The following is a 25,747-nucleotide window of genomic DNA, read 5'->3' on the forward strand; positions in this document are numbered from 1 at the left end:
TTGTGTTCCTTGTTGACACAAGCCAGGGTTTACGTTTAAAATGTAGGTAGGTATATCTACTTTGGCCAGGGTGTGAAAAATCCACATGCCCTGATCAACATAGCTATGTTGACCTAATCCCTGCTTCCCCATCTAGATGCAGTTATGTAAATTAAGAATACTTCTGTTAACCTAGCTACCATTCTTTGGGGAAATGGTATTTCTACACCAGTGGAAAATCCCTTTCCCTCAGCATAGGCTGCATGTATATGACAGGCTCCTATAGCATAGCTTTACTGGCTCAATAGTGTAGACATACCCACAGTCTTGTCTGTTTTTTAATATTGATTTGGAGAGTAAAACACTATACCTGGACATGCTACTCCTATCAGCACTATTTTTTTGGACAGTCAAAATACTGAAGTTTTTTTTCTGCAGGTGAGCGAATACTTCCCTTCCTCTAGCCTCTTCAGATGTTTAAGTTTCACAGAGAAGTGTAACCTTTGTTGGCTTTCCTTCACATTGTGAAGCTGCACTTTGATAACTTTTACAGAGCCACTGAAGTCTTATTCTAGGCATTGTGTTGCTTCTTCCATAATTTAGTCCCAGCTATTTCTCAGTTTGGGGATTGGAAGACTTTCTTTAGCATTCATTAAAACTTTGTTCCACATGTTACATGGCTTGATTTTATTTCGTCGTAAGTGTATTATTTGTCTAGATAGATTAGAGATGCAAGAGGTTAAGTGGCTGATGCTTATTAGTTTCTGTTACCAATTAAACTCTGCCCTCCTGAGGAGCCAGCTGCCCCACGCTCTGGACTCTGCAGGTGCATGCCAGCTCCTGGTGCACTCCAGCGCCTGCTGGCAGAGCCTATAGCATAGGGCAGCCAGCTCCCTGGGAGTGAGGCCAGTCTCTGGAAGCCAGTACATGCCAGGAGCCTACTAGCTCTACTGAAGAGCCTGTACCATGGAGCAGCTACCACCCCGGGAGTGGAGCTAGCAGAAACTGCAGTGTGAGGCAGTCAGCTCGCCAGGAGCTGCAGGGGCACGCGTCCACCATCCTTCCCTCCCTGGTCCCACTGGCTGTACATCCCCATGTAAAATGGTTAACTATATAACCATTCAAAAGTTTCCAAGAGGTAGCCAAGTTAGGGTACGTCTACACTGCATCCCTTAGTCCGAACTAACGCGTCCCGGCGCACACTTCCTGGTTCGAATCAGCTGTGATTTGAACTAGCGAGCCAGCAAGATCATGTTAATGAAGCGTGGGATATTTAAATCCCCGCTTCATTAACTACTTCGGTCATCTCCATTTGCATCCCTAGTCTGAACTAGGGATGCAGTGTAGACGTACCCTCAGTCTGTCACTGGAAAAACTTTAAAACGATGAATAGTCTAGTAGCTCCTTAAAGATTAACAAAGCATGTAGATGATATCATGAGTTTTCATGGACAACACCCACTTCTTCAGAAGACTAGAGTATTAAAAGTCCAGATCCAAGAATAAATAAAGGAAGGGGGACGGGGGAAAAAGGAGGGAAAAAAGACAGTGAATAGATTGTTCAAGTAGTTACAAGAGGCTGATAAGAATAATTAGCACCTCCATTGGTTGGTTAAGTCATTAGGATGTGGTAGTATCCTAGGTAGTATGTGAGCCAGCCTATATCTCTGTTCATTCCAATCTGATAACTTCATTTAAAAGTTTAATTCTTAAGTTCCAACCCTTCCCTGTGTATTTGACTTGTGGAATTGGCCTGAAACAACACAGCAACTTGGAGATCCATTAATGAGTGTCTAGGCAGTTAGTGTTCTCCAACTGGTTTCTGTGTTGCCTTTTCGGATATCTGATTTGTGTCCATTAATTCTTTCCCGTAGTGACTGTCCAGTTTGGCCAGTATACATGGCAGTGGGGCATTGCTGGCATTTGATCGCATAAATCACTTAGTGGATGTGCTCTTAAATGAGCCCCTGATGTCTTGATGTCATTGGGTCCATTGTGAATTCGCTTGTGTGGATGTGTGGGCAGAGTTGGCACCAGGGCTGAATGCAGGGGTAGGTTCCTGGATGATTAGGATGGAGGAGTGTTGCATGGTTACTGGAGAAAATTTGTTTTGAGGTTAGGCAGTTGTCTGTAGACGAGGATTGGCCTTTCCCCCAAGACCTGTGAGAGTGATGGGTCATTTTCCAGGATAGGTTGTAGATTGTTGATAGTGCGTTGGAGGGTTTTAAGTTGTGGGCTTTAGGTAATAAGTGGAATTCTGTTGTTTTCTCTTTTTGGCCTGTCTTGAAGTAATTTATGTCTGGGTACTCTTCTGGCGCTGTCGATCTGTTTTCACTTCTCTGGGTGGGTATTTTAGTTTTAAGAATGCTCTATATAGATCCTGTAAGTATTTTTCTGTCTGTGGGATTGGAGCAAATCCGGTTGTATTTTAGGGCTTGGCTGTATACATAGATTGAGAAATGTGTCTGGGATGGAAGCTAGAGGCATGAAAGTAAGTATAGGGGTTGGTAAGTTTCCTGTTTAGGATGGTGGAAATTTGTCCATCATTTAATTGTACTGTAGTGTCAAAGAAACGGATCTCTCATGTGGATTGATCCAGGCTGAGGTTGATGGTTGGATGGAAGTTGTTGAAATCCCTGTGAAACTCTTCAAGGGTCTCTTTCCCGTGGGTCCATATGTTGAAGATGTCCTCAATGTAGCATAAGTAGACTGAGAATGCTAGGAGGCAAGAGCTGAGGAAATGTTATTCAACCATAAAGACATTGGCATATTGTGGGGCCATGCAGGTACCCATCGCTGTGCCCCTGACTTGAAGATACAGATTGTCCTCACCCACTACTTCCAATTTGGAGACAAAGTCGCAGAGCTCTGTAATCAGGTGTGCAGTGGTATTCTTGATAGCCTATAATCCATCTTCATGTGGAATGTTGGTGGTAAGAGCTTCTACATCCATGGTGCCAGGATGGTGTTTTCAGGAAGATTACTGATGTTTTGTAGTTTCTTCAGGAAGTCTGTGGTGTCTTGAAGATAGCTAGGGGTATGTCTACATTACAAAGTTAATTCAAACTAATGGACGTTAGTTCGAATTAACTTTGATAGGCGCTACACTAGCGCTCCGCTAGTTCGAACTTAATTCGAACTAGCGGAGCGCTTAGTTCGAACTAGGTAAACCTCATTCTACGAGGACTAAGCCTAGTTCGAACTTACTAGTTCGAATTAAGGGGTGTGTAGCCACTTAATTCAAACTAGTGGGAGGCTAGCCCTCCCCAGCTTTCCCTGGTGGCCACTCTGGCCAACACCAGGGAAACTCTATTGCCCCCCTCCCGGCCCCGGACCCCTTAAAGGGGCACGGGCTGCCTACGGTGCCCGTGCCAGGTGCAAGCCTGCCAGCACCCAGCTAGCAGACCCTGCACCTGGCACGGCTTGAGCCAGCCTCCCGATGCCCCCCAGCCCTCCCCCTCTTCCCAGGACCAGGCTGGCGGCTCCCGGGAGCTTGCCCAGGACCGCAAGAGGCGGGCACCAGCCTGGTCTAGTGCAGACATCGTGGACCTCATCCACGACCTCCGCACTAGGCACAGGAAAATGGCCGTCTAGGGCAGGAGAGCTGCCAGCCTGGCCACCCAGGAACAGGTGTGCATGAAAATCAAAGTGGTCCACTGAGACCCCCGATCCTGAGCCCTGAGCTTACAATGGCCGTACTGGGTCAGACCAAAGCTCCATCTAGCCCAGTAGCCTGTCTGCCGACAGCGGCCAACCCTAGAGACCCTGGAGGGGATGGACCGAAGACAGTGACCAAGCCATTTGTCTCGTGCCATCCCTCTCCAGCCTTCCACAAACTTTGGGCAGGGACACCACTCCTACCCCCTGGCTAATACCACTCCATGGATCCAACCTCCATGACTTGATCTCACTTCCCTTTAAACTCTGTTCTAGTTCTAGCCTTCACAGCCTCCTGCAGCAAGGAGTGCCACAGGTTGACTCTTTGCTTTGTGAAGAACAACTTTCTGTTACTAGTTTGAAGCCTGCTACCCATTCATTTCATTTGGTGTCCTCTAGTCCTTCTATTATGGGAACTAATTAAGAACTTTTCTTGCTGCACCCTCTCCACCCCACTCATGCTTTTATAGACCTCTATCCTATCCCCCCTCAGTCTCCTCTTTTCTAAACTGAAAAGTCCCAGTCTCTTTAGCCTCTCTTCATATGGGACCTGTTCCAAACCTCTGATCATTTTAGTTGCCCTCCCCTCTCCCACCCTCTCTCTTCCCCTCTCCCGCCTCCTTTTCCCAGTCTCCCCCAGTTTTGTTCAATAAAGAGAGATTCTATTTTTGACCACATGTTTTCCTTATTTTGTACATCAGGAAGGGGGGCTAGGGAAGGGTAAGTGGAAGGAGGTGAGGGAGGAATGGGGTACGAGCCCCCGATGGGGAGGACTGGGCTGGCTCTGCGGGCTTCTGGGGGTGGAAGCTCTCCTGCAGCCCCCCAATTGCCCCTCTCCCCAGATGGCAGCCTGCGGCAAGTGCAGCCAGTCTGATGGCCGAGTGCTGTGATGTGCCCAGTGTGAGCACTCAGGGCACTCCAAGCCAGGACTGCTTTGCAAGCGGGGCACCCCTGAGAACTGTCTGTCCGGGGTGGGGGTCGGGACCCTTTAAGCACAGCCCTCGGCTAGCCTGAGGCAGCAGCTCCACACTCTAAGTCCTCATCTGATGCCCTGCCGGCACTGCTTCCGGCCATCCTTAACCCCGGTTCAGGGTCCACTCTGTGTGGACATGCTAGTTCGAATTAGCTTAGTTCGAATTAACTAATTCGAACTAAGTTAGTTCGAATTAGCGCTGTAGTGTAGACATACCCTAGGAGTTTTGGTAGCATGGGGTGCGAGGAGAGAGTCAATATAGCCAGATAATCCTGTTTGAGGTGTGCCAATGCTTGAGATGATGGGTCATCCTGGATTTTCAGTTTTGTGTATCTTGGGTAGCAGATAGAAAACTCCTGATTTGGGAGGGGGGGCAGTGGCGGGTGTTAGTGTAAATTTGGTCATGAGCATCAGGGAGTTTCATGAGCAGTCGTATTAGGATTTTTTTGGTGTTTTTTAGTGGAACCACAGGAGAGAATCTTGTAGAATCTGGTGGTGGTGAGTTGTCTGGTAACCTCCTGTTTATAATCTGTTCTGTTCATGATGATTATAGCACTCCGTTTGTCAGCCTACTAGACTATTCATTGTTTTTTAAGTTTATATAATCATTAGGATTTCTAACAGTTACACGGTTCCTGTTTTTAAAGATTTTTTTTTTCATATCCTTAAGATAGATAATGCGCTTCAGAGAAAATAAAATCAGGTCATGTAATATGTGGAACAAAGTTTTAATGGATGCGTATTATACACTCACATACATACATATATGCACGTTTTTAATTTTGCAGAACATTCTCAGTGCCATGAGGGACCTGGTGAAGCACAGAACAACTGTTTTCATTGCACACAGATTATCAACAGTAATTGATGCAGATGAAATACTTGTCCTGGATCAGGTGAGAGATTATCATGTTATATAATGCAGCTTTGACATGTGAGTGTTTTAGTGAATTGTGTGTTTGAAATCTACGGATTATTTGTGAGAATACAGAACTAAATTGCCTTTGAAAATGAACTGTGCCTGAAAAATCTATTCCAAGTTATAGTAATTTTTCTTGCAACATATACAATGTATCAATGACAGAAATTTGGTGTATCTGCACGTGTGCTTCTGCTTTTAAATGTTGTAGTGTGCTTGCATACCTTTTAACTACATGTAGTTACTAGTATTTCAGGTGGATTACAGTAAATGTTAGGTGACCAGAGTGACTTACCGGGGACATCCTTGGTGAGCTTAAACACTAAAAGGAAGCTTACAAGAAGTGGAACTTGGACAGATGACTAGGGAGGAATATAAATATGTTGCTCGAGAGTGCAGGAGAGTTATCAGGAAGGCGAAAGTGCAATTGGAATTGCAGCTAGCTAGGGTTGTGAAGGATAACAAGAAAGGTTTCTACAGACATGTTAGCAATAAGAGGGTGATCAGAGAGGGTCTGGGGCCCTTACTGGATGAGGAAGGTGACCTAGTATCAGATGATGTGGGAAAAGCTGAAGTACTCAATGCTTTCTTTGCCTCTGTCTTCATGGACACGGTCAGCTCCCAGACAAATGTACTAGGCAATGCAGCATGGGAAGGAGGTGGACAGCCCTTGATGGGGAAAGAACAAGTTAGAAACTATTTAGAAAAGCTAAACCTACACAAATCCATGGGCTCGGATTTAATGCATCCGAGGATACTGAGGGAGTTAGCAAATGTCATTGCGGAGCCTTTGGCCATTATCTTTGAAAACTCATGGAGATCGGGCGAGATCCTGGATGATTGGAAAAAGGCAAATGTAGTGCCCATCTTCAAAAAAGGGAAAAGGGACAATCCAGGGAACTACAGACCAGTGAGCCTTATCTCAGTCCCCGGAAAAATCATGGAGGGGATCCTCAAGGAATTCATTCTGAAGCACTTGGGAGAGGGGGAAATGATCAGGAATAGTCAACATGGATTCACGAAGGGCAAGTCATGCCTGACCAATCTGATTAGCTTCTATGATAAGATAACTGGCTCTGTAGATATGGGGAAGTCAGTGGATGTGATATACCTCGACTTAAGCAAAACTTTTGATACCGTTTCCCACAATATTCTTGCCAGCAAGTTAAGGGAATATGAATTGGATAAATGGACTGTAAGATGGATAGAAAGCTGGCTAGACTGTCGGGCTAAGCAGGTAGTGATCAACGGCTCGATGTCAGGTTGACGGTCGGTTTCTAGCAGAGTGTCCCAAGGATCTGTTCTACGACCAGTTTTGTTCAACATCTTTGTTAATGACCTGGATGAGGGGATGGGTGGCAAGTTCATGGATGACACTAAGCTAGGGGGAGAGGTATATACACTGGAGGGCAGGGATAGGGTCCAGAGTGACCTGGACAGATTAGAGGATTGGGCCAAAAGAAATCTGATGAGGTTCAACAAGGACAAGTGTACAGTCCTGCACCTGGGATGGAAGAATCCCAAGCATTGTTACAGGCTGGGGACCAAATGGCTAAGTAGCAGTTCTGCAGAAAAGGACCTGGGAATTACAGTGGTTGAGAAGCTGGATATGCGTCAACAGTGTGCTCTTGTAGCCAAGAAGGCTAATGGCATATTGGGGTGCATTAGGAGAGGCATTGCCAGCAGATCCAGAGAAGTGATTATTCCCCTTTATTTCACTCTGGTGAGGCCACATCTAGAGTATTGTGTCCGGGTCTGGGCCCCCCACTATAGAAAGGATGTGGACGCATTGGAGGAGGGTCCAGCAGAGGGCGACCAAACTGATTAGGGGGCTGGAGTCCATGACCTATTAGCAGGGCTTGCCAAGCAGCAGCAAGCCCCGCTCACCAGCCACGTGGTTCTGCGAGCTGCGCATGTGCAGATCGCATGGCGCTGGCTATGCCGGCTTGTAATCTACTCACCACGAGCGAGTAGATTACATGATTTGTCGAGCCCTACCTATGAGGAGAGACTGAGGGATTTGGGTTTGTTTAGTCTGCAGAAGAGAAGAGTGAGAGGGGATTTGATAGCAGCCTTCAACTTCCTGAAGGGAGGTTCCAAAGAGGATGGAGAAAGGCTGTTCACAGTAGTAACGGATGGCAGAACAAGAAGCAATGGTGTCAAGTTACAGTGGCAGAGGTCTAGGTTGGAGATTAGGAAAAACTATTTCACTAGGAGAGTGGTGAAGCACTGGAATGGGTTACCTAAGGAGGTGGTGGAATCTCCATCCTTAGAGGTTTTTACATCTCAGCTTGACAAAACCCTGGCTGGATTGATTTAGTTGAGATTGGTCCTGCCTTGGGCAGGGGGCTGGACTTGATGACCTCCTGAGGTCTCTTCCGCCTCTATGATTTAAATTAGCTACACTGGGCAATCTGATGCTTAAGGTAGTATACAATTTACCTCTATTGTGGATTTCTGTCATGCTAATTCCTAATATGGTCCCCCAATTTATATTTCATTTTCCTCACCCAATGAGAGTGACTGTTTTTCAGATATAGCCATTGTTTCTCACTTTCAACAGAAAAGATAAGGTAGCATGCTCTGTGTTTCTGCAGATATAATTGTTGCATGATTGTTCAGTCTAATTACAGTAGAAATCTGAGCACCACTCTCCTATTGTGGACAATAGCTCTAGAAAATTGTAATTATTCCCTCTGCTTTTCTCTCCACCCCTAAAAAGAGACCTTTTCAATATTTGATTAATATCTCTGTTCAGCCATCACCTCATACTCAATTTATTCTGTTACTCAGATTTTAACACAGAGGAAGGTGGACAAAGTTAAAATAAGTGATCTCTATTGACACTATTTTAATAGCTTTTTTTAACTCAGTAGATATTAGTGATGTAGATTTAGTGTACTGATTATGGATCTTCTTAAATTTGTTAAATTTAATAGTGTGTGCTCTTCAACTGTTTTATTTGCTATTCATTTGCTTGCATCCATTGAAATCTTCAGTGATTAAAATATTAAAATGTATATATCTAAAAGAAAGCAAATTTCTTTGGTATGTTAAATGATTGCTGGAATTTCTTAACAAGAAACTTTCTAAGTGAGTTAATGGTATTGCTCAATATCATTGAAATTCAGGTGGCAGAGACAAAATTAGATAATGGACTAAACTTGCTTCCCACCTGTCTGCTGTTTGCTGCTTTTGCTAAGCAGTCAAATAGCATATGTTCATGTGCCTCTACTTTTCTATAAAAAGTCATACCTAGCACAACATTTAGTGTGGTTTATAATAATATGTAATGAGCCAATCTGTGAATAACATAACATCACAACACAGTAAGAGTGTTTTATATTATACTACGTATAATTGTTGGATTTAAAAAGAAGCACAATTAAACTAATTCATTAGTGTTAGCTGAACATCTGGGATGCTTAGGTTCATCAATTGTCTTGCTTTTCCAAGCTCCTGCTTCAGTAGAGACTGAATGATGTGCTCGGTCAGGTAACAGATGCATCATTCCCCGCTGGCAAGCTGGTTCATGAAACACGGTTGACGCATGTGTGCAGGGTACAATAGTGGCAGCCAATTAAATAAGGATCAGGAAAGGAAAAGGAGCTGGAAAATTGTGTAACAGCTTTGCTGTCTCATGTAAATATTACATCACAGGTTTTAGTATTTTCTGCTTATATTAATCAAAATAACACATTTCTAGCTTTTAATAAGAGAGCTTAATTTTTGGATCCATGGAAAGTGTACACACACACACACACACACACACACACACACACACACACACACACACACACACACACACACACACACACTAGTTCTCAATTTTAGTTGAATATTCAAACAAAGAAGCTATTGAGGCCGTATCAAATCACAAGGGTTGAGCCAAATGAACTTAAAAAATTGGTTTAAAACCACATTTAATTATGCAAATGCCTATGTGGACATTGTTATTTTTGGCTTAAGAATCACTTAATTCGGTTTAGCATAAATCCATTCTTAGTGATCTTAAACTAAGTCAAGATAGGGCAGATGGTTTTGAAGCATCCATATATGCCTTTGCATTGGTTTAATAATGATAATAAATCCTAGTCTTAAAATAGGTTTAGCACATGTAAAAAGTTGTACCTTTAGTTTAAACTGGTGAAACTTTTATGTACCAAGACACGAACTTTGCCCAGCTGAAACCTGAGGACTGCATCTAATTTTTATAACCCAGAAGCAACAGCAGCTCTCTGTGGAGACCGAGTTCCTCTGTGAGCTTGTCCCTGTAGATTTCACCTCCATATTAATGAGAAGGATTTCTGTGAACTACACTGTGAAACTGTCTGGGCCATGCTTTTGTCACCTTCGTACTCCAGAGAGCTCATAGTGATTGAATGTTAACTTTATATATGTTTTACAGGGTAAAGTTGCTGAGCGTGGGAGCCATTTAGAGCTTCTTGCCAATCCCAGCAGTCTCTACTATGAGATGTGGCACACACAAAGCAGCAGAATACTAAATAGTAATAACAACCAAAAATGGGAAGAGAGAAATAATCATATGTCCAAAGAAGAGGAAAGGAAGAAACTTCAAGAGGAAATTATCAACAGTGTGAAGGGCTGTGGAAATTGTTCATGCTAAGTGTGTGATGCAGGATTACATTTCTGCTCCTGGTTAAAGGATGATACAAGACTGCACTGAAGACAGCTCTGGTTTAAAAACATAAAAAATTCAGACATTTCCTGGTGGGTTTCAGGTGTTTTGCAGTATCTCAGCGCAGCATAACTTCTTTAACCAAAGGATTTATTTCTACATCTGTCCGATTTTTGAATATTTAATGAGGTGTGTGAGAGCTTTTGAAAAACTCTCACTTTATTGCAGATTAACAATGCATATTTTAAGGCAGTTGAAGATGTTTATACATTTCATTGGCAATCACTTGTCAGGTGATATAGATCATTTCAGCTGGCAAAGATGGAATTGTTTCAACTGCATTATTAAGCAGTATAAAGACTAGTTTGATTTCCACCATTGGCTGGTAAAGATGTTTTATATTTTTAATGTGATTCTGTTAACTTGAATTTGTATGCTAAAAAGTAAGATGTACTTAGTTATTAAATGATTCCCTGGATTAAAATTATGTTTCCTTTTTAAGAGCAACAAAGCAAAATACCTCTAGTTAGCAACCTCAAATTTGACATTCCTTCAAAACAACTTTGTATTTTCCTGTCTGGAAAACTTCATAATTGTTCCATTAAAGAGGAAATAATATGTATTTTAAGCACTATTTAAAATCCCTAATTAACAGAATATAATTTGACATAACATAAATGTTATAATGCAAAACATAAAATACAGCTTCCCATTTATTTACTTGCCAAGACGAGAGTTCAAGGTACTATCTTTGACATACATTGTAAGACAACTCCATTCAACTTTATTTCAAGCATGATGCTAGGGAACTATTGAAGTTCAGTTAGGCTAGCTTGTGAAAGAATGGTACATAATTTTACATGGTTATGTGAAAAATGAACCAAAATATTGTTAGAGCTACTGTCCTAATAACCGTATAGGCTTCTGTACCCAAAGCATAATCCTACAACATTCTGAGAAATCCCTCTGCTGCTTGCAAGACCTCATGTGACTGGGCCCTAAGATTGTATCTGCATGGGGAAATGTATAGGTATAACGTTACCTTCATATTCTAATTTCATCCTCATACAATTCTCTGTGTGGACACTGCTATCCAGACTAGAGATACTTTTTTCTGGTTTAACTACTGTTACTAGCAGAATAAATGTGCCCACAAGGGACATCATGCATATTTTTAGTATAATTATGCTGGTCAATTTCCCTCTATAGATAAGCCCTTAGTTATTAACTATTGGAGAAGAATCTTGGATGTTGAACTCAAGTCTTGGAAGTAAACTGTTTCAGGTCACCTGTTAAGATTTGTAAAGGTATACACTTCCTAATAAAACAAGAAAGTAAACTTCTTCCAAATGAGTAAGATAAGAAAAAGGACAAGATCTAAGACAGAATTTTCAGCTTTCGCTAATTTGGTTGCCTGACTTGTGCTTGATTTTTTTTTTTTAAGTTAATGGAAGCTGCAAGTCCTCTTCACTTGTGAAAATTGGGCATGTGGGTGCCTCCATATGGACACCCAGGAATTGAAGAACCCAAAGTTATTGAACACATATTTGAAATGCAGCTGCAAATGTAAATTATTTACTTGTTTTAATTTTGTAACTTTCCTTTTAGCTGAACCTGTCATAAAGTTATCTACAAAAACTTGTCAAATTAAAGGAGGCTGAGTTTTTGATTTCTTCTTTGTTGGCTAGTCTCCTTCTCTCTATTAAAATTATGTAGGAGAAAAATAATCTGTGCCAATACATAACATATCTTCAATAATTACTGTAAAAAGAATGCCAGAATACAAAGATGAATGACCTTCAGTCTTGAAGTGCAGAAGCAAGATAAAATCATGTTAATCTATGGCAACAGTTCAAATATCTGTTTATAGCTGCCTCCCTTTGTTTTTCCCTAACAGAATGTCTCCTATTTAAATTTGTTTTAGCAATGCAAAGATGACAAACAATATAATAATCTCTACTACCAGAACAAGTTTGATAAAAGTCCCTTTTGAGACTTTTTTCCTTTCATGTATGATGTAACTTCAAATAACTCAACTAGATTTTTGTTAAATTAAATACCTTATATCTGCTGCTATGTGTACTGAATTATGTACAAAAGCTATATTTAATAACATTTCAATTTTCTTAAACATTTTGTAACTTTGACACATTACTTGACATTTTACATGTTTTAGTGATTGCTATCTGAATGCAATTGTGGTGACAAGTTTTTCTGAATAGACAATTGCGTACATATTAACAGGCTTATATATTCTGTTCATTGCCTAAAAACAGATCTAACACTAGCAGTATGTTGAAAGTAATCTGAAACAGATCAGTAATTCCTTTGCTAGAATACATGATACAGTAGGCCTGCTTTGGCAGCAAGGTGCTGAAATGAAACTAAAGCATCTTAATTGCAAAAAAGTTTTTTCTGTGTACAGTGTACTTCAGAGCATTCATGTTTCTGCTATTGTAGGAGAGGGTCATCTTTTTAGCCAACACACATCGCATCATCAGTTTTGGAGAGGTCGGGGAATGAAGGATATTGGGAAAGCTTCTATACTGACCATAATAATGAGATTTTCCCCCCATATCCTATATATTTTTCTAGAACTAAAAGAGAAGATAATTGTTGGAAGTCAGGATAGTTACAAATGGACTTTGTTTTGACACTGCTACAGCTCTGCCAAACTCCATCAAAGATATGGGAGATTGAAATAAGTATTATGTCTTGCCTTGTGAGGCAAAATAATACCAGCACTTCACTTACTGATCTTCATGTTTGTTAGAGATGTAAAATTTTGGCTCTGAATTTGTTAGGCTTAGATTTGTGTGTTCATATGTCATGCATTTTCACAGGCTATTCTCTAAATAGGCATTTTGAGGACTTCCTGACCTGGAGGAATGCAGCTTAGCAGGACTTGAAAAAGTAGAAGTGTGCAAAGTTTTGGGGAAGGGAATGTTGTGTTTAGAATCCCTTATTTATGGTCTCTGATGAGAAAATCATTTTGAAATCCTCTCATGGTTGCTGAGAACAGCTGTAGACACTGTTAACATTAGGGTAGCAGAACTAATACAGCACTGTTCTGAAACGACATATTTACATAATATTTGGAAGTCTCGTGAACTGGGAGCAGGTCCACGAGATTAAATCAGCCTTCTATAGTTATAAAACCAAAGCTTGCCATGCTAGAGTGAAGAAGTCTGGACTAAGTAATGCCATTTAAATCCATTTTTTGTTTCAGGAAGTATTTACACCTTTCTAATTCTTGTGTTAATTATTTCTTTACATGTATACTTGTTTGAGATGCATATCCTAATTGATTAAAATTACTGCTTCTCAAAGCAAGTATCAGTCTAACGGCTCTAAACATCTTGAGTTTAGATTTATTTATTTTTATTCCCAGCAAAAACTGTCTGTACCCAGAATATAAGGATAAAGACATACATTTCTCTAGATATTGTTATAATTTGCTGCAGTTAGCAAATCTGGGTTTTTTTACAAATGTGAATACATATTTCTCTAGTGCAAGTGGCTTCACCATTTTATGCCTGGCTCCATAACATGACAATAAATGCCTTAGACACATTCTCCGCTAAAGTGGTACGATAGAATGCCAAATGAAACCTTGTGGACCAGAACAAATCAGAAACCAGTGGAGGTCCAGATTAAGAAGAGAAAATGGCAATGGGCAGGCCACATCCTGCATAAGGACTGTGAGGAATGTATCATGAGACAAGCGTTAGAATGGAATCCCAAGGGGAAAAGGAGATGTCCCGAACAAACATGGTGACAAAGCTTCCTGGACGAAGTAAAAGCAGCTGGCTTAATGTGGGATCAAATCAAGACTATCACGAAGGATCACAAGAGATGGAGGATGACTGTGGAAGCACTGTACTCTATTAGGAGCCCAAAGGACTAATAGATAATCCATAACAGCATTTAAATATGTTTGAAATTCAGATTTGAAATGGTCAATTTTCTTTACAGCATGGGAAAATTAAATGTAAATTTTACATTAAAGAGAAGATATCCAATGTCCACCAAAATCCAGTTTAAAACCATGTTGCATAAACACTTAGCTAGAAAACTTTAGACCTCCATTGTAAATCTGCGCATAGATTAATTATTACTCATTAAATTATTTATCTTGTGAATAGAAATGTGTCCTGTTGAAACAACTCTTACAGCTTTTTGGCAGTTCCCCAGAGAAGCCAATATTTTGTCAGTAACATGCTCAGAATAAGAACAGATATGATTTTAATAGCAGCTGTGGGAGTATTGCCCTGCATTCACCCAAAAGATAGCTTCAAATTGTTTTAGTAAAAGTAATTGTTTGCAGTGCTCAGTAATGTCAGTGACATTGATAACCAATTATATTGCCTTAGGTATTAGTATTATATAATCTGAAATTTTGGATGATCAGTCAGAGTAGGATGATATTGTGCATCCAAATTTTACTCCATCACCCAAAATAAATATTTGTTAGAAGAAAAACACAATTATTTAATTCTATAAAGAGCTTCTTTATTAGCTAGGTCCTACTGAAGAATATCTGTGCTCTTAGTAAAAGCTTATTTTTTATTTTAAAATCATGCATTTATATATGTTATGTACAAATACTGGTAAATACTCCCATCTGCTCCCCCAGCACAAGCTTATTTTACAGTAGCTGTTGTGCAATATTCTTGAGATTAGCGTTCCCTGCTCTCAATTTCTCAGTGTATCTTTAGTTCTGGTTTTCCCATTGGAAATGGAAGTATGAACTACTTACTACACCCCAAGTTATCAGGTAGTTATGCTGATGCATTATGTTGCACACATGAGCTGCACTAGCCATAGTATTACTTTATTGTGTAGCTAATGTGTTTGAGCTCTGGACTGTTTTGCAGAGAGTGGTGTATTACTGGACTGAATGAGAGCGATCCTGGAACAGATTTAGTTGAGTCTGATTATAGGACCCTCAACCTTTTATTTCTAAAGTTTCATTTACCACATTTTTAATTATGATATGCAAACATGTTTTATAATGCTGAATATGCAGCCATTAATTTGTAGAGGATAAATTAAAAATATTTTTCTCTCTCCGTGTATCCCAAGTAACTTCCATTAATGCTAATTTGACGTGTGTGTGTGTGTGTGTGTGTGTGTGTGTGAGGGAAAACAGTAATTTAAGATTATAAACTACTGGATTTTTACATAAATTATAAATTGTTTTGAGATTACTGTGCTTCTCACTTAGAATCTCATCTGTGTTTAAACAATGTTCACAGAGATGGCTTCTCAGTGTTTTGTTGATTGTTCTGTTCCTCTGTGGAGAATGTCATTTGTCCTTCATATTACATTTATCAGATGGTAGTTTGGTCCATTGGAGCACTGGAGAAGTTTAAGGGTTTTTTTTTTAACCTGGTATGTTAGGGATTACGGCTGAAACCAACACAGGTTGCTAGGAGTTTTGACACTTATCTTTCCTTCTCAAGAAATCAAACCTCCCAATTAGAAGGCAGAAGAATGGAATCTTTACTTTCAAAAGCCATAAACTAAAGCTTAAATTAGTGGATTCGGCAGTAGTGTTATATATTTACAATGCCCCACTAAGTGTGATGGTGATGGCAAAATACTACAATTCAAAAGTATTATAAAACTACAGTTATGGCTGTCAGCATTCTTGGCTCTGACTGTACATGTCTTAAAATTTCTAAAGTACCCAGTAAGACAAGGTGGATGAGGTAACATTGGACCAACTTCTGTTGCTAAGGAAGATAAGCTTTCAAATTAGTTTACATAAAGCTCTTCTTCAGGTCTGGAAAATGTTCTTGAAGTGTCACACAAAAAATACAAGGTAGAACATGTTTCAAGGGACCATTCAAGGTGAAGTGTCCCATTGATACCTCTCCAGTCATGGAGGGGTGGGATTTAGTAGGTTCTCTATTATTATAATAAGCCATAAATCAAGTCTGTCTATTAAGTCCATGGATATTACCTTATCCACAAGAGGCTGACTTGCTCTGATTGTAGAAGTGAACAAACTGCTTTTGTTGTAGAGATGAAGATCTTTGGCCTCAGCTTCCTGTTTAACAGCAGGGTTCAATAGCTTGAGAGCTCTAGCAAACCACACTACCTGTGGTGGCACATAGGGAGAGACACAGACTCCTCTATAGCCAGGCCCCAAGTTATGGAAGACTGCATAGGTCTACCCTTGGAATTGCCACTGAAAGCAAATAGTGAATCAATGCAGTTTGTGCCACTTATGCCACCAATCATGCAGACAGCTACATTCTGCTCTAGTTGAGCTTCCAAATAGTCTTCCAGGCAAGCACTTTTGTCAGTGTCTTGAAAATTTTAACAGATTCATAGAATTTGCTGGAGCCATAGAGAGCACTAAGAGGCACTAGACAAGTTTCACTACAAACAGCTCTCCAATTTAATCTTGACCTATGATACCCCAATATTGTTCCAATGCTAACTCTGTCTTACGTAGTGACAGCCAGTTGTACCAAATTACCTAGTGGCTTTATGATGTGAAGGCACAGGAAGGAAATTGTGACCTAAGGCAGGATTTAAACTTGGTTTCAAGAGTTGAAAGACTAATGTGCCGTCCTTGTTCATTTCTGGTTTTCAGTGCTTTGTAGCCATTAATAAAATTGCCATTAATAAAACGGTCGACTAAAACACTTATGTCACACCAACCTAAAATGTGTCCTATCAAGCTTTCAACTTGGTCATCCAGGAGACAGAGGATAGATTTTTACCTATAGCATGAAAAGAAAAATAAGTCTGCATGCTGTACATCATCTTGTTACAGCATATGAATGTAGTCTAAAGTACTCAGATGATTTTTTTGGCCTTGCAGTAAAACTAATATATATTTTGAAAAGTACAGTGTGAAAAGAGAAAAAGTGTTCATTTTCAAATAATTATGGGAAATGGAGTGTGAAGGTCAGTCTCAGTTACAATTGTATTTGAAACCCTATTGCAAATCAATGCATAGTTCATTTATAAATTCAAATAGCTAGCTTATTTTTTTAGAATAGGAAATGTATGTTCACCTACTTACATGCAATAAGTCTAATTCTGTAATGTTTAGTTGATAACTTGTTAGAAGCTTACTGCTCTGACAGGAGTATTAACATCTTTGCTTTTAAAATCTCAATTTGTTGTATGTGTAAACTACATATTTACTTGCTGAATTGTATTAATATAATTCTTCCTGTGTGGAAAGGTGGCCTCAGAAGTGTGTAGATCCAAATACCTCTCCCACAATAGATGTACCTAATTCAGTAGGTTCCACAAATACATGGCTAATATCAGTCGATTCACTTTAACAGATCAGGATGATTTTGGCTCACTATGGGAGAGAGCCAGATATTCACTGGCTCAGCAGAGAATGTAATGCAGAACCAAAGAGCAAAAGGAAGCCTGTGTTTAGACCTTTCTTAAATATGCCAAAGTCCTGACTCTTTGTATGTAATCTTTATCTTTCATGTGGGTAGCAGGAGCTTTTTCAGCCAAACTTACATTTCATGTGGCAAAAATCTCCATTTTAATCCAAAGGAGTGCTAGATTCTGCTACATTGTGCTGCTTTGTGCACACTCCTGCTTGCAGCCTCTTCAGTTTCAGCTTTGTGCTATTACAGGTGAAAAGCCTTTTAGGCAGAACATAAGTCACTAACAGTGAAAGTGACTAGACCCAAAGCAGTGTCAAAGTGCACAGAAGTAAAACTGGGAAAAAATTATGCCAAAAATATTTTTCACTTAACAGTGATTTCAATAAACAGAACTTGGTCCTACCTGTTACAAAGCTTCATACAAAATTGTGATTTCCTCCTGACACACCTGAAAAAAACCCCAAAGTGAGGCATAGAAGAGATTCCCCACTACCAAATATCCTTAAAAACAATATCCCTGAATGCACAAAAACTTTATTTTGAAAATGATTTCCTGTATAACTGTGTGAATATATAGAGGACTATAAGTAAAAGATGTTTTTGACATAATTTTTTCCCAGTTTTACTTCTGTGCACTTTGACACTGCATTGGGTCTAGTCACTTTCACTGTTAGTAATTTATGTTCTGCCTAAAAGGCTTTTCACCTGTAATAGCACAAAGCTGAAATTGAAGAGGCTGCAAGCAGGAGTGTGCACAAAGCAGTGGAGCTTTGGCAAAGATGGTGTGTGTGTATACTACTCAGTTTCCGAGTCCTTTTCTGTCCTCTCCACTCCTCATTTTAAAAGAAATAGTTTTTCAGGACATACTCTTAAGTTTCATAGAATCAAAGAAACGTAGGACTGGAAAGGACATTCAACTCCTCTGCATTAAGACAAGATCAAATATATCTAGACCATTCCCTGGCACGTGTTTTTCTGATCTGTTCTTTAAAACCTCCAAAATTGGTACTCCGCAACCTCTCTTGGTGCTAATGAAGTGCTTTATCTACACTTACGGTTAGACAGCTTTTCCTAATTTTTAACCTAACTCTCCCTTGTTATGCCTATTTCTTTTTGTCCTACATTTAGTGGACCTGGACAGCAGTTGATCACTGTAGTAGTATTTTGGACTTGTCTTTGTCCAAGTTCATCTTTTTTATTTCAGACAAATTCTCCTATTTGTCAAGGTGGTTTTGAATTCTAATCCCATCCTCTGAAGTGTTTGCAACCACTCTGTTTGGCATCATCTGCAAATTTTATAAGCATACTCTCTACTCCATTATTCAAGTCATTAATGAAAGTATTAAATGGTACCAGACCCAAGAGAAACCCTACTAGAACCCTATTGGATACAGCCTCTCAGTCTGAGAGCAAACCATTGATAAGTACTTCTTGAGCATGTATAACTAATTGTAAAAAAAAAAAAAAAAAAATCCACGTTATAGCAATTTCATCTAAACTACATTCCCCTTGTTTACTTATATGGCTATCACGAGGGACTGTCAGCAAAAGCCTTACTGAAAAAACTACCATATCTTCAGCGTCTCCCACATCCGCTAAAAGAATAGTCCTGTCAAAAAAGGAAATTAGGATAGTTTGGCTTAATTTATTCTTGAAAAATCCATATTGACTATTATTTGTAACTCTAGCATCTTCTAAGTGTTTGCAAATTGGTTAATTTAGTTTGTTCCAGTATTTTTCCAGGTATTGAAAGTAGGGATGTTATGGTACATCTACATTACAGAGTTTTGTCAGAAAAACAGCTGTTTTACTGACACAACTTAAGGAAAGTCCACACTGCAATACTGTTCTTCCACAAGAACATTGAAAGAACAGAGGGTTTTTCCAGCATTGGTAATTCTCATTCTACAAGGAAGAAGCCTTTTTGAGAAAGAGCTATCTGTGGATGGAGAAGAGGAAAAAGCACAGGTGCCCTTGTGGCCAGTCCGTCTATAGCAATCACAGCTTACATGTGAGAAAGTGTCCAGTATGAATGCTCTTTCGAAAAAGCAGATCACTTTTTCGATGCACTTTTGCAGTGTGGACGCTCTCTTTTGAAATAAGTTTTTTTTTTGGAAGATCTCTTCCGAAAAAAGCTTCTTCTGAAAGAAGTCTGCAGTCTAGACATAGCCTAAGAGTATAAGCGATGAACCGTTTGATAAGCTAATGCTTATTGGTTAATAGTATTGGTTACACTCAGTTTCCAGAGAGGCAGCTTTACTGTGGCAGGTCAGCAAAACTTCCTCCCTAAGAGCCGGCAAGAGCTGCTGACTCCGTTCCCAGAAAGGCTTCGCTGTGGACTCTGCTGTATAAAGCTAAGATTTTTGTTAGTGGATACTTGGTTACTGTATTAAACTGTTTTTAACATCCCTAATGAAAATAAGCTGTCAGGTCTATAATTCCCTCAGTCCTCTTTGTTTCCTTTTTGAAAGGTGCTGCATTTGCCCTTCTCTAGTTGCCTGGGACATGACCTATTCTTGACTTTCTTAAGATAATTGCTAATGGTTTTAAGATTGTTTCAATTATTTCTTTAAGAATATTAGGATGAATTTCACAAGGCCCTGCTGACTTGAAAACATCTAACTTATCTTAGTCTATTCTATCAGCAAACAGAAATATTTGTTAGCCAATTTCAAATTTTGAGAACCTTTAGTTTGCTATATCTGAATTCTGTGGACATTGTTGTGTAGGAAAGTAATGAGAATGCCAAACACAAGCAGCTCATTCACAAGCCTCAGCAGAGATGTACTATAGTTGAAAAAAAAAAAAAAAAAAAACAACCACAACAGCCTGTATGAAATTAAGCAATGTAACATAATTAATGGTTTAAATAATAAATAGTTGGAGAAGAGTAATTCAGAGATTATATGAAAACCTCCCTATTTTCTGAATTTGATTTCAAACTGCGGAGATGTAAGGCTGCTTAAATTAAGACACATCTCTTGGAATATAGTGAAATCTTTGATAGTTGTTTTAACTTCAAAACTTACCATTTTAAATAAAAAAGAGAAATATCCATAGTTGTGTATCGTTCTATCTTCTGCATATACCAGCCATAGAATCATAGAACTGGAAGGGACCTCAAGTCCAGTCCCTTGCACTAATGGCAGGATCAAGCACCATCTGAATCATCCCTGACAGGTGTGCGTCTCACCTGCTCTTAAAAATCTCCAATGATGGGGATTCAAAACCTCCCTAGGCTATTCAGTGTTTAACCACCCTGATGTGAAAATTTCTTAATGTCCAACCTAAACCTCCCTTCCTGCAATTTAAACCCATTGCTGCTTGTCTTTTCCTCATAGGTTAAGGAGAATAGCTTTTCACCCTCCTCTTTGAAACAACCTTTTAGGTACTTGAAAACTGTTACCATGTCCCTCTGCCTTTTCTTTTCCAGACCAAACAAACCCAGTCCACATTTTTCCTGTAATGTGATGTCCAGAACTGGACACAATACTCCAGCTGAGGTCTAATCAGCACAGAGTAGAGTGAAATAATTACTTTTTGTGTCTTGCTTACAGCACTCCTGCTAATGAATCCCAGAATGATGTTTGCTTTATTTTTGCAAGTGTTGCATTGTTGACCTCTATTTAGCTTTTGGTCCACTATGACCTCTAGATCCCTTTCCATAATACGGTTGCCTAGGTAGTCATTTCCCGTTTTATATGTGTATAATGGATTGCTGTGGAATACTTTGCATTTGTCCTTATTGAATTTCATCCTTTTTACTTCAGACCATTTCTCCAGTTTGTCCAGAGCATTTTGAATTTTAATCCTATCTTCCAAAGCACTTGCAACCCCTTCCAGCTTGTATCATTGGCAAATTTTATAAGTGTACTCTCTATGCTATTATCTAAATCATTGATGAAGATACTGAACAGAACCAGATCCAGAACTGATACCTGTTAAGCCCTATTTGTTCTGTCCTTACAACATGACGATGAACCAGGGATAACTACTGGAAATTGTTATCCAACTAATGATGTGCCCATCTAATATTAGTTCCATCTAGGTGTTATTTCCCTAGTTTGTTAAAGAGAAAGTCATACAATACTTTAACAAAAGCTTTACTAAATTCTAGGTATAACACGTCTACTGTTTCCTCCTTATCTACAAGACTTGTTATCTTGTCAAAAAAGCTATCAGTTTGGTTTAGCAAGATTTGTTTTTGACAAATCCATGCTGACTGTTACTTATCACCTTATTTTTTTCCACATGTTTGCAAACTGATAACTTTACTTGTTTGCTCCGTTATCTTTCCTGGTACAAAAATTAAGTTGGCTGGTCTGTAGTTTCTTGGGTTGTCCTTATTTCCCTTTTTATAGATGGTATTGTGTTTGCCCTTTTCCAGTCCTCTGGAATCTCTCTGGTCTTTCATGACTTTTCAAAAATGATAGTTAATGGCTCAGATATCTCCTCTGTCAGCTCCTATAGTATTCTAGGTTACGTTTCATCCCATTACTTGAAGACCTGTAACTTGTCTAAGTAATGTTTAACTTTCTTTTCCTATTTTAGCTTCTGAACCTTCCCCATTTTCACTGATATTCACTGTTTGGCATCCAATCACCAACAACCTTCTTGCTGAAAACCAAAAAAACCCTCATTATGCACCTCTGTCATTCGCCCATTCTGTCATTGTTCTTTATTGAGTAAAAGGGCCTACCCCGTTCTTGGTCTTCCTCTTTTTTCTAATATATTTGTAGAATGCTTTCTTGTTGCCCTTTACGTCTCTAGCTAGAGTTAGCTAATTTGTTCCTTTGGCTTCCTAGTTTTGCCCTGTATACTTGTATTATTTGTTTGTATTCACCCTTTATTTGACCTAGTTTCCACTTTTTGCAGGAATCTTTATTTATTTTTAGATCAGTTGGGATCTCCTGGTTAAGCCAAGGTAGTCTCTTGCTAAATTGCCTATCTTTGCTGCAGAGTGGAATAGATAATGGTTAGCCAATCTCTTACTTGAAGCTTCTGCTTTCGGTGAGATCAGAGCTCTCTCCCATCCATTGGAAGGTTCAGGGCAACCGCTCCAGCCCCTGCACTTTGGGGGGAGGGGAGGAGTGGCACCTGCAGTAGAGGTCAGGCCCATCCCCACACACATTAGCAGTAGCGGGGAAGCCGAGCAATGTGGATCAAGCCATCTTGCTCGTGGGCAGGGCTTGTAGGAGGGGGTGGGACATTCTTTGGCAGTGGAAAGCAGAGCAATGTGGCTGGGAGGTGGGGAAGCTGAGCAGGCTAGCACTGGTTTGCTCTGCTTCCTGCCACCGTGGTACTTGTGGGGGCAAACCCGACTCCTGTTGCTGCCAACCCCCCCACTAGTTCCTTGAGCCATATCACTCAGGTGGAGGTTTATGGGAGAGGGTGGAGTAAGGACAAGATGGAGCAGGAGTGGGAAGGGGCAGGAAAAGGCAGGGTGGGACTTGGGGCAGAGGTGTGAGGTTGTTCCAGGTCCCACACACCACTACGGCCAGCCCTGGGTGAGATGGTTGCTTACTAATATTATCTATATTTGTTCTGGCTCTTCTATTTCCCTTCTAATAAGACAGTAATATAATCCTCCCCAAAAGGTTTCCTGTCAAACTTGGAAAAATGTTACCAGCTTCTCTCCCAGAGGTGATTCCTCCTAGCATGCTACAAAACAGTGCTCTCTCGCAAAGTAATCTGTAAGGCGACCTGGCTGAGTAGGAATGCTGGACAATGGGAACCAGTGTTAGGTTTTTGCTTCTCATATAGCAGACTGCATTCATGTGGGGAGACATTTATTTTATAAAATACTGTTCAGTGAGCTATGCCAGGATGTCTGCTTTCTCCTTTTCAGGCAGGCAGACACTGAAATACGAGGCAGCTAATTACGGCAGCTTTTTCAGTACTGTCTTTTGTATGCTAAATTTTATGCATTGTTAGGGCCAGAGAGGTTCCTAATCTTCTACATATGGGATTGTGTTACTGCGTATCAATTCCAGACTGACCAAACATAGCTTTGTTAAAAATGGCACCAATTCTTATGAAAAGAATCGTTCTGGCAAAGTGATGCCCCATTGAAAAAATTTTTCTTGTAAAAACACCACATGTTGCCTTAGTGTTGGTATAATGCGCATATAAATATATATGTAATGTGTATGGATGTGGATATGTGTATGTGTGTATAATATGTGTATATAGTATATGTGAGGAAGCTTTATTCATATGCTAAGTTCATGTTATAAGTAACTTTAAATATGCCCCTTTGGCCACTCACCAACTTGTTGCTATCCATCCCCCAGGAATTTTATTCTGACATTCCAGCCCTTGAACAATTCCAAACAGCTTATTTTATTAGTTGATTTTAAAACTAACCTGCCAGAGAAATCTTTCTTCATCAAACTGGAGTTTTGTCCCCAAATTACACCAACTTGAGGTTCAGAATAGGCAAGATTTAGTTCTGGGTCAGTAGCAGGTTTTATAGCTTTAATGTAGGGGTTTTTCAAAAGCAACCAGAATTGGCCTAAATTTCCTCCCATGGTAAAACTTCCCCAAGATATTCGGCTCCAGTGCCATTAATTATTTTGTATTAAACAGTGAATGTAAATCACTTGCAATCACTTGAGACTTTTTAAACATTTTTTTTAATTCCATGTGCAGTTGAGCTTGGGTAATTAAAGGACCTATCTATGTATCTGAACTACTTAGAGATTCCCGGAACCATAGTATTGGTGCACCTCACAATCTTTATATTCACAACACCCTGTAATATGTGATTTACATTGACACCAACACTGGATAGCTACATCTACACTGTAGCCTTCTTCCGCAAAAGCTTACGAAAATGCAGCGCTGAGTGGAATGTTGCTGCACTTCATTTGCATAATTAATTAGCAGCCACTTTTGTGTAAGAGGCTTTTACGCAAAAAAGAGCTGTGTAGACAGCTCCTTTTTGTGCAAAAAAACCCTCTTGCGCAAGAGCTGTTCTTCCTGAAAAAATGAGGAAGAATATTTCTTGCGTGAGAGGGGGTTTTTGCACAAAGAGGAGCCATATACACAGCTCCTTTTTGCCCAAAAGCCTCTTGAGGAAAAGCAGCTGCTAATTAATTAGGCAAACGAAGCATGGTGATATGCCACTCTGCGCTTCATTTGCATAAGCTTTTGCGGAAGAAGACTAAAGTGTAGACGTAGCCAAAGAGTGGTGTGGTGTCAGTGTTTTATCAAAACGTATGTGAGTGAACTTTATAGATGATCTTGACTAATACACCAAATCCCAAACTCATGCTGATAAAACCTACTTGTATCTTGAGTATGTTTGTATATAGTAAATATAGTGCACACCATGGTTAATCAATGCATATGTCATGAAAATAGTTTACAGTATCACAAATTTGTGAAAATAGAAGGTAAATTGTGGGGATTTAAAACAGATATGTAAGAACGAGTCAGCTCAGGAGACTAATGACAGGATAATGAGCCATTATTTTAAGATTATGATTCAAATTTGTATCTAAGTAATAGTGACCAAAAGTTATCAATTGCTGGTTGGCCTACTTGAAGTGAATCTGGCTCTGAGTAAAAGTGTGTCCCTATAGCCCATTAGATGTTTACAAAATCCATAAACAGGAGGCAATAATTGACATATATGTTGGTAACCTGAAGTAGAAATCCCAAAGACCGAATGGACATGCAGACCTCGAGTACCCTCTGACCCTACTGCTTGTCCTTCCAAATGCAGAAGAAAAGAGGAGACCATGGGGAGAAATGGCTCGAGGTGTCATCTAGTAAAAGTGTTCAGAAAATAAAGCAAATCTAACTTAGCAGCTGTCATAGTTCACCTGTGGGATTAGCTTTGTAATCTATTCTGGAAACTCAGCTCTTGCCCGGGTCACCGTTTAAACAGGCACCAGGTTTGTAAGATGATGGGACAACTGAGATGTAACTGGGTTCAGTGACCTGGCTGTGATTTCAATGCAGTCAGGGCCTAAAACTGATCCTGTGCAAAGTATTGGAGAATATGCCAAAGGGGACAAACCTGCACTGTCAGGACAGACTAATAAATAAGTAGGTCTTTTCCATCTTTCTGACTATTCTCATTCAGGTTAGATGACAGAGAAAGAATCATGCTAGTGTTGCATTCACTACAAGGAAAGCAATCCTTAAAATGAATCCTTATAAGGGAGGCCTTCTCTGCTATAGCCTGAAACAGGTTAGTAG

At 39.9% G+C, this 25,747-nt stretch overlaps 1 protein-coding gene across 1 annotated transcript in view; it reads left to right on the top strand.

The window, feature by feature from the left end:
• Positions 1-11,836, top strand: part of ABCB7 (ATP binding cassette subfamily B member 7) — an 84,020-nt gene extending 72,184 nt beyond the window's left edge. The window contains exons 15-16 of the mRNA XM_075940890.2: positions 5,397-5,504; positions 9,936-11,836. Of these exons, the coding sequence (XP_075797005.1) occupies positions 5,397-5,504; positions 9,936-10,154 (327 nt within the window). The 3' untranslated portion in view covers positions 10,155-11,836. The remainder of the gene's footprint in view (positions 1-5,396; positions 5,505-9,935) is intronic.
• Positions 11,837-25,747: the final 13,911 nt, after the last annotated feature.

The sequence above is a fragment of the Pelodiscus sinensis genome, chromosome 13 (assembly GCF_052426305.1).
Source record: "Pelodiscus sinensis isolate ZL-2025 chromosome 13, ASM5242630v1, whole genome shotgun sequence".
In the NCBI taxonomy this organism is placed as follows: domain Eukaryota; kingdom Metazoa; phylum Chordata; order Testudines; family Trionychidae; genus Pelodiscus; species Pelodiscus sinensis.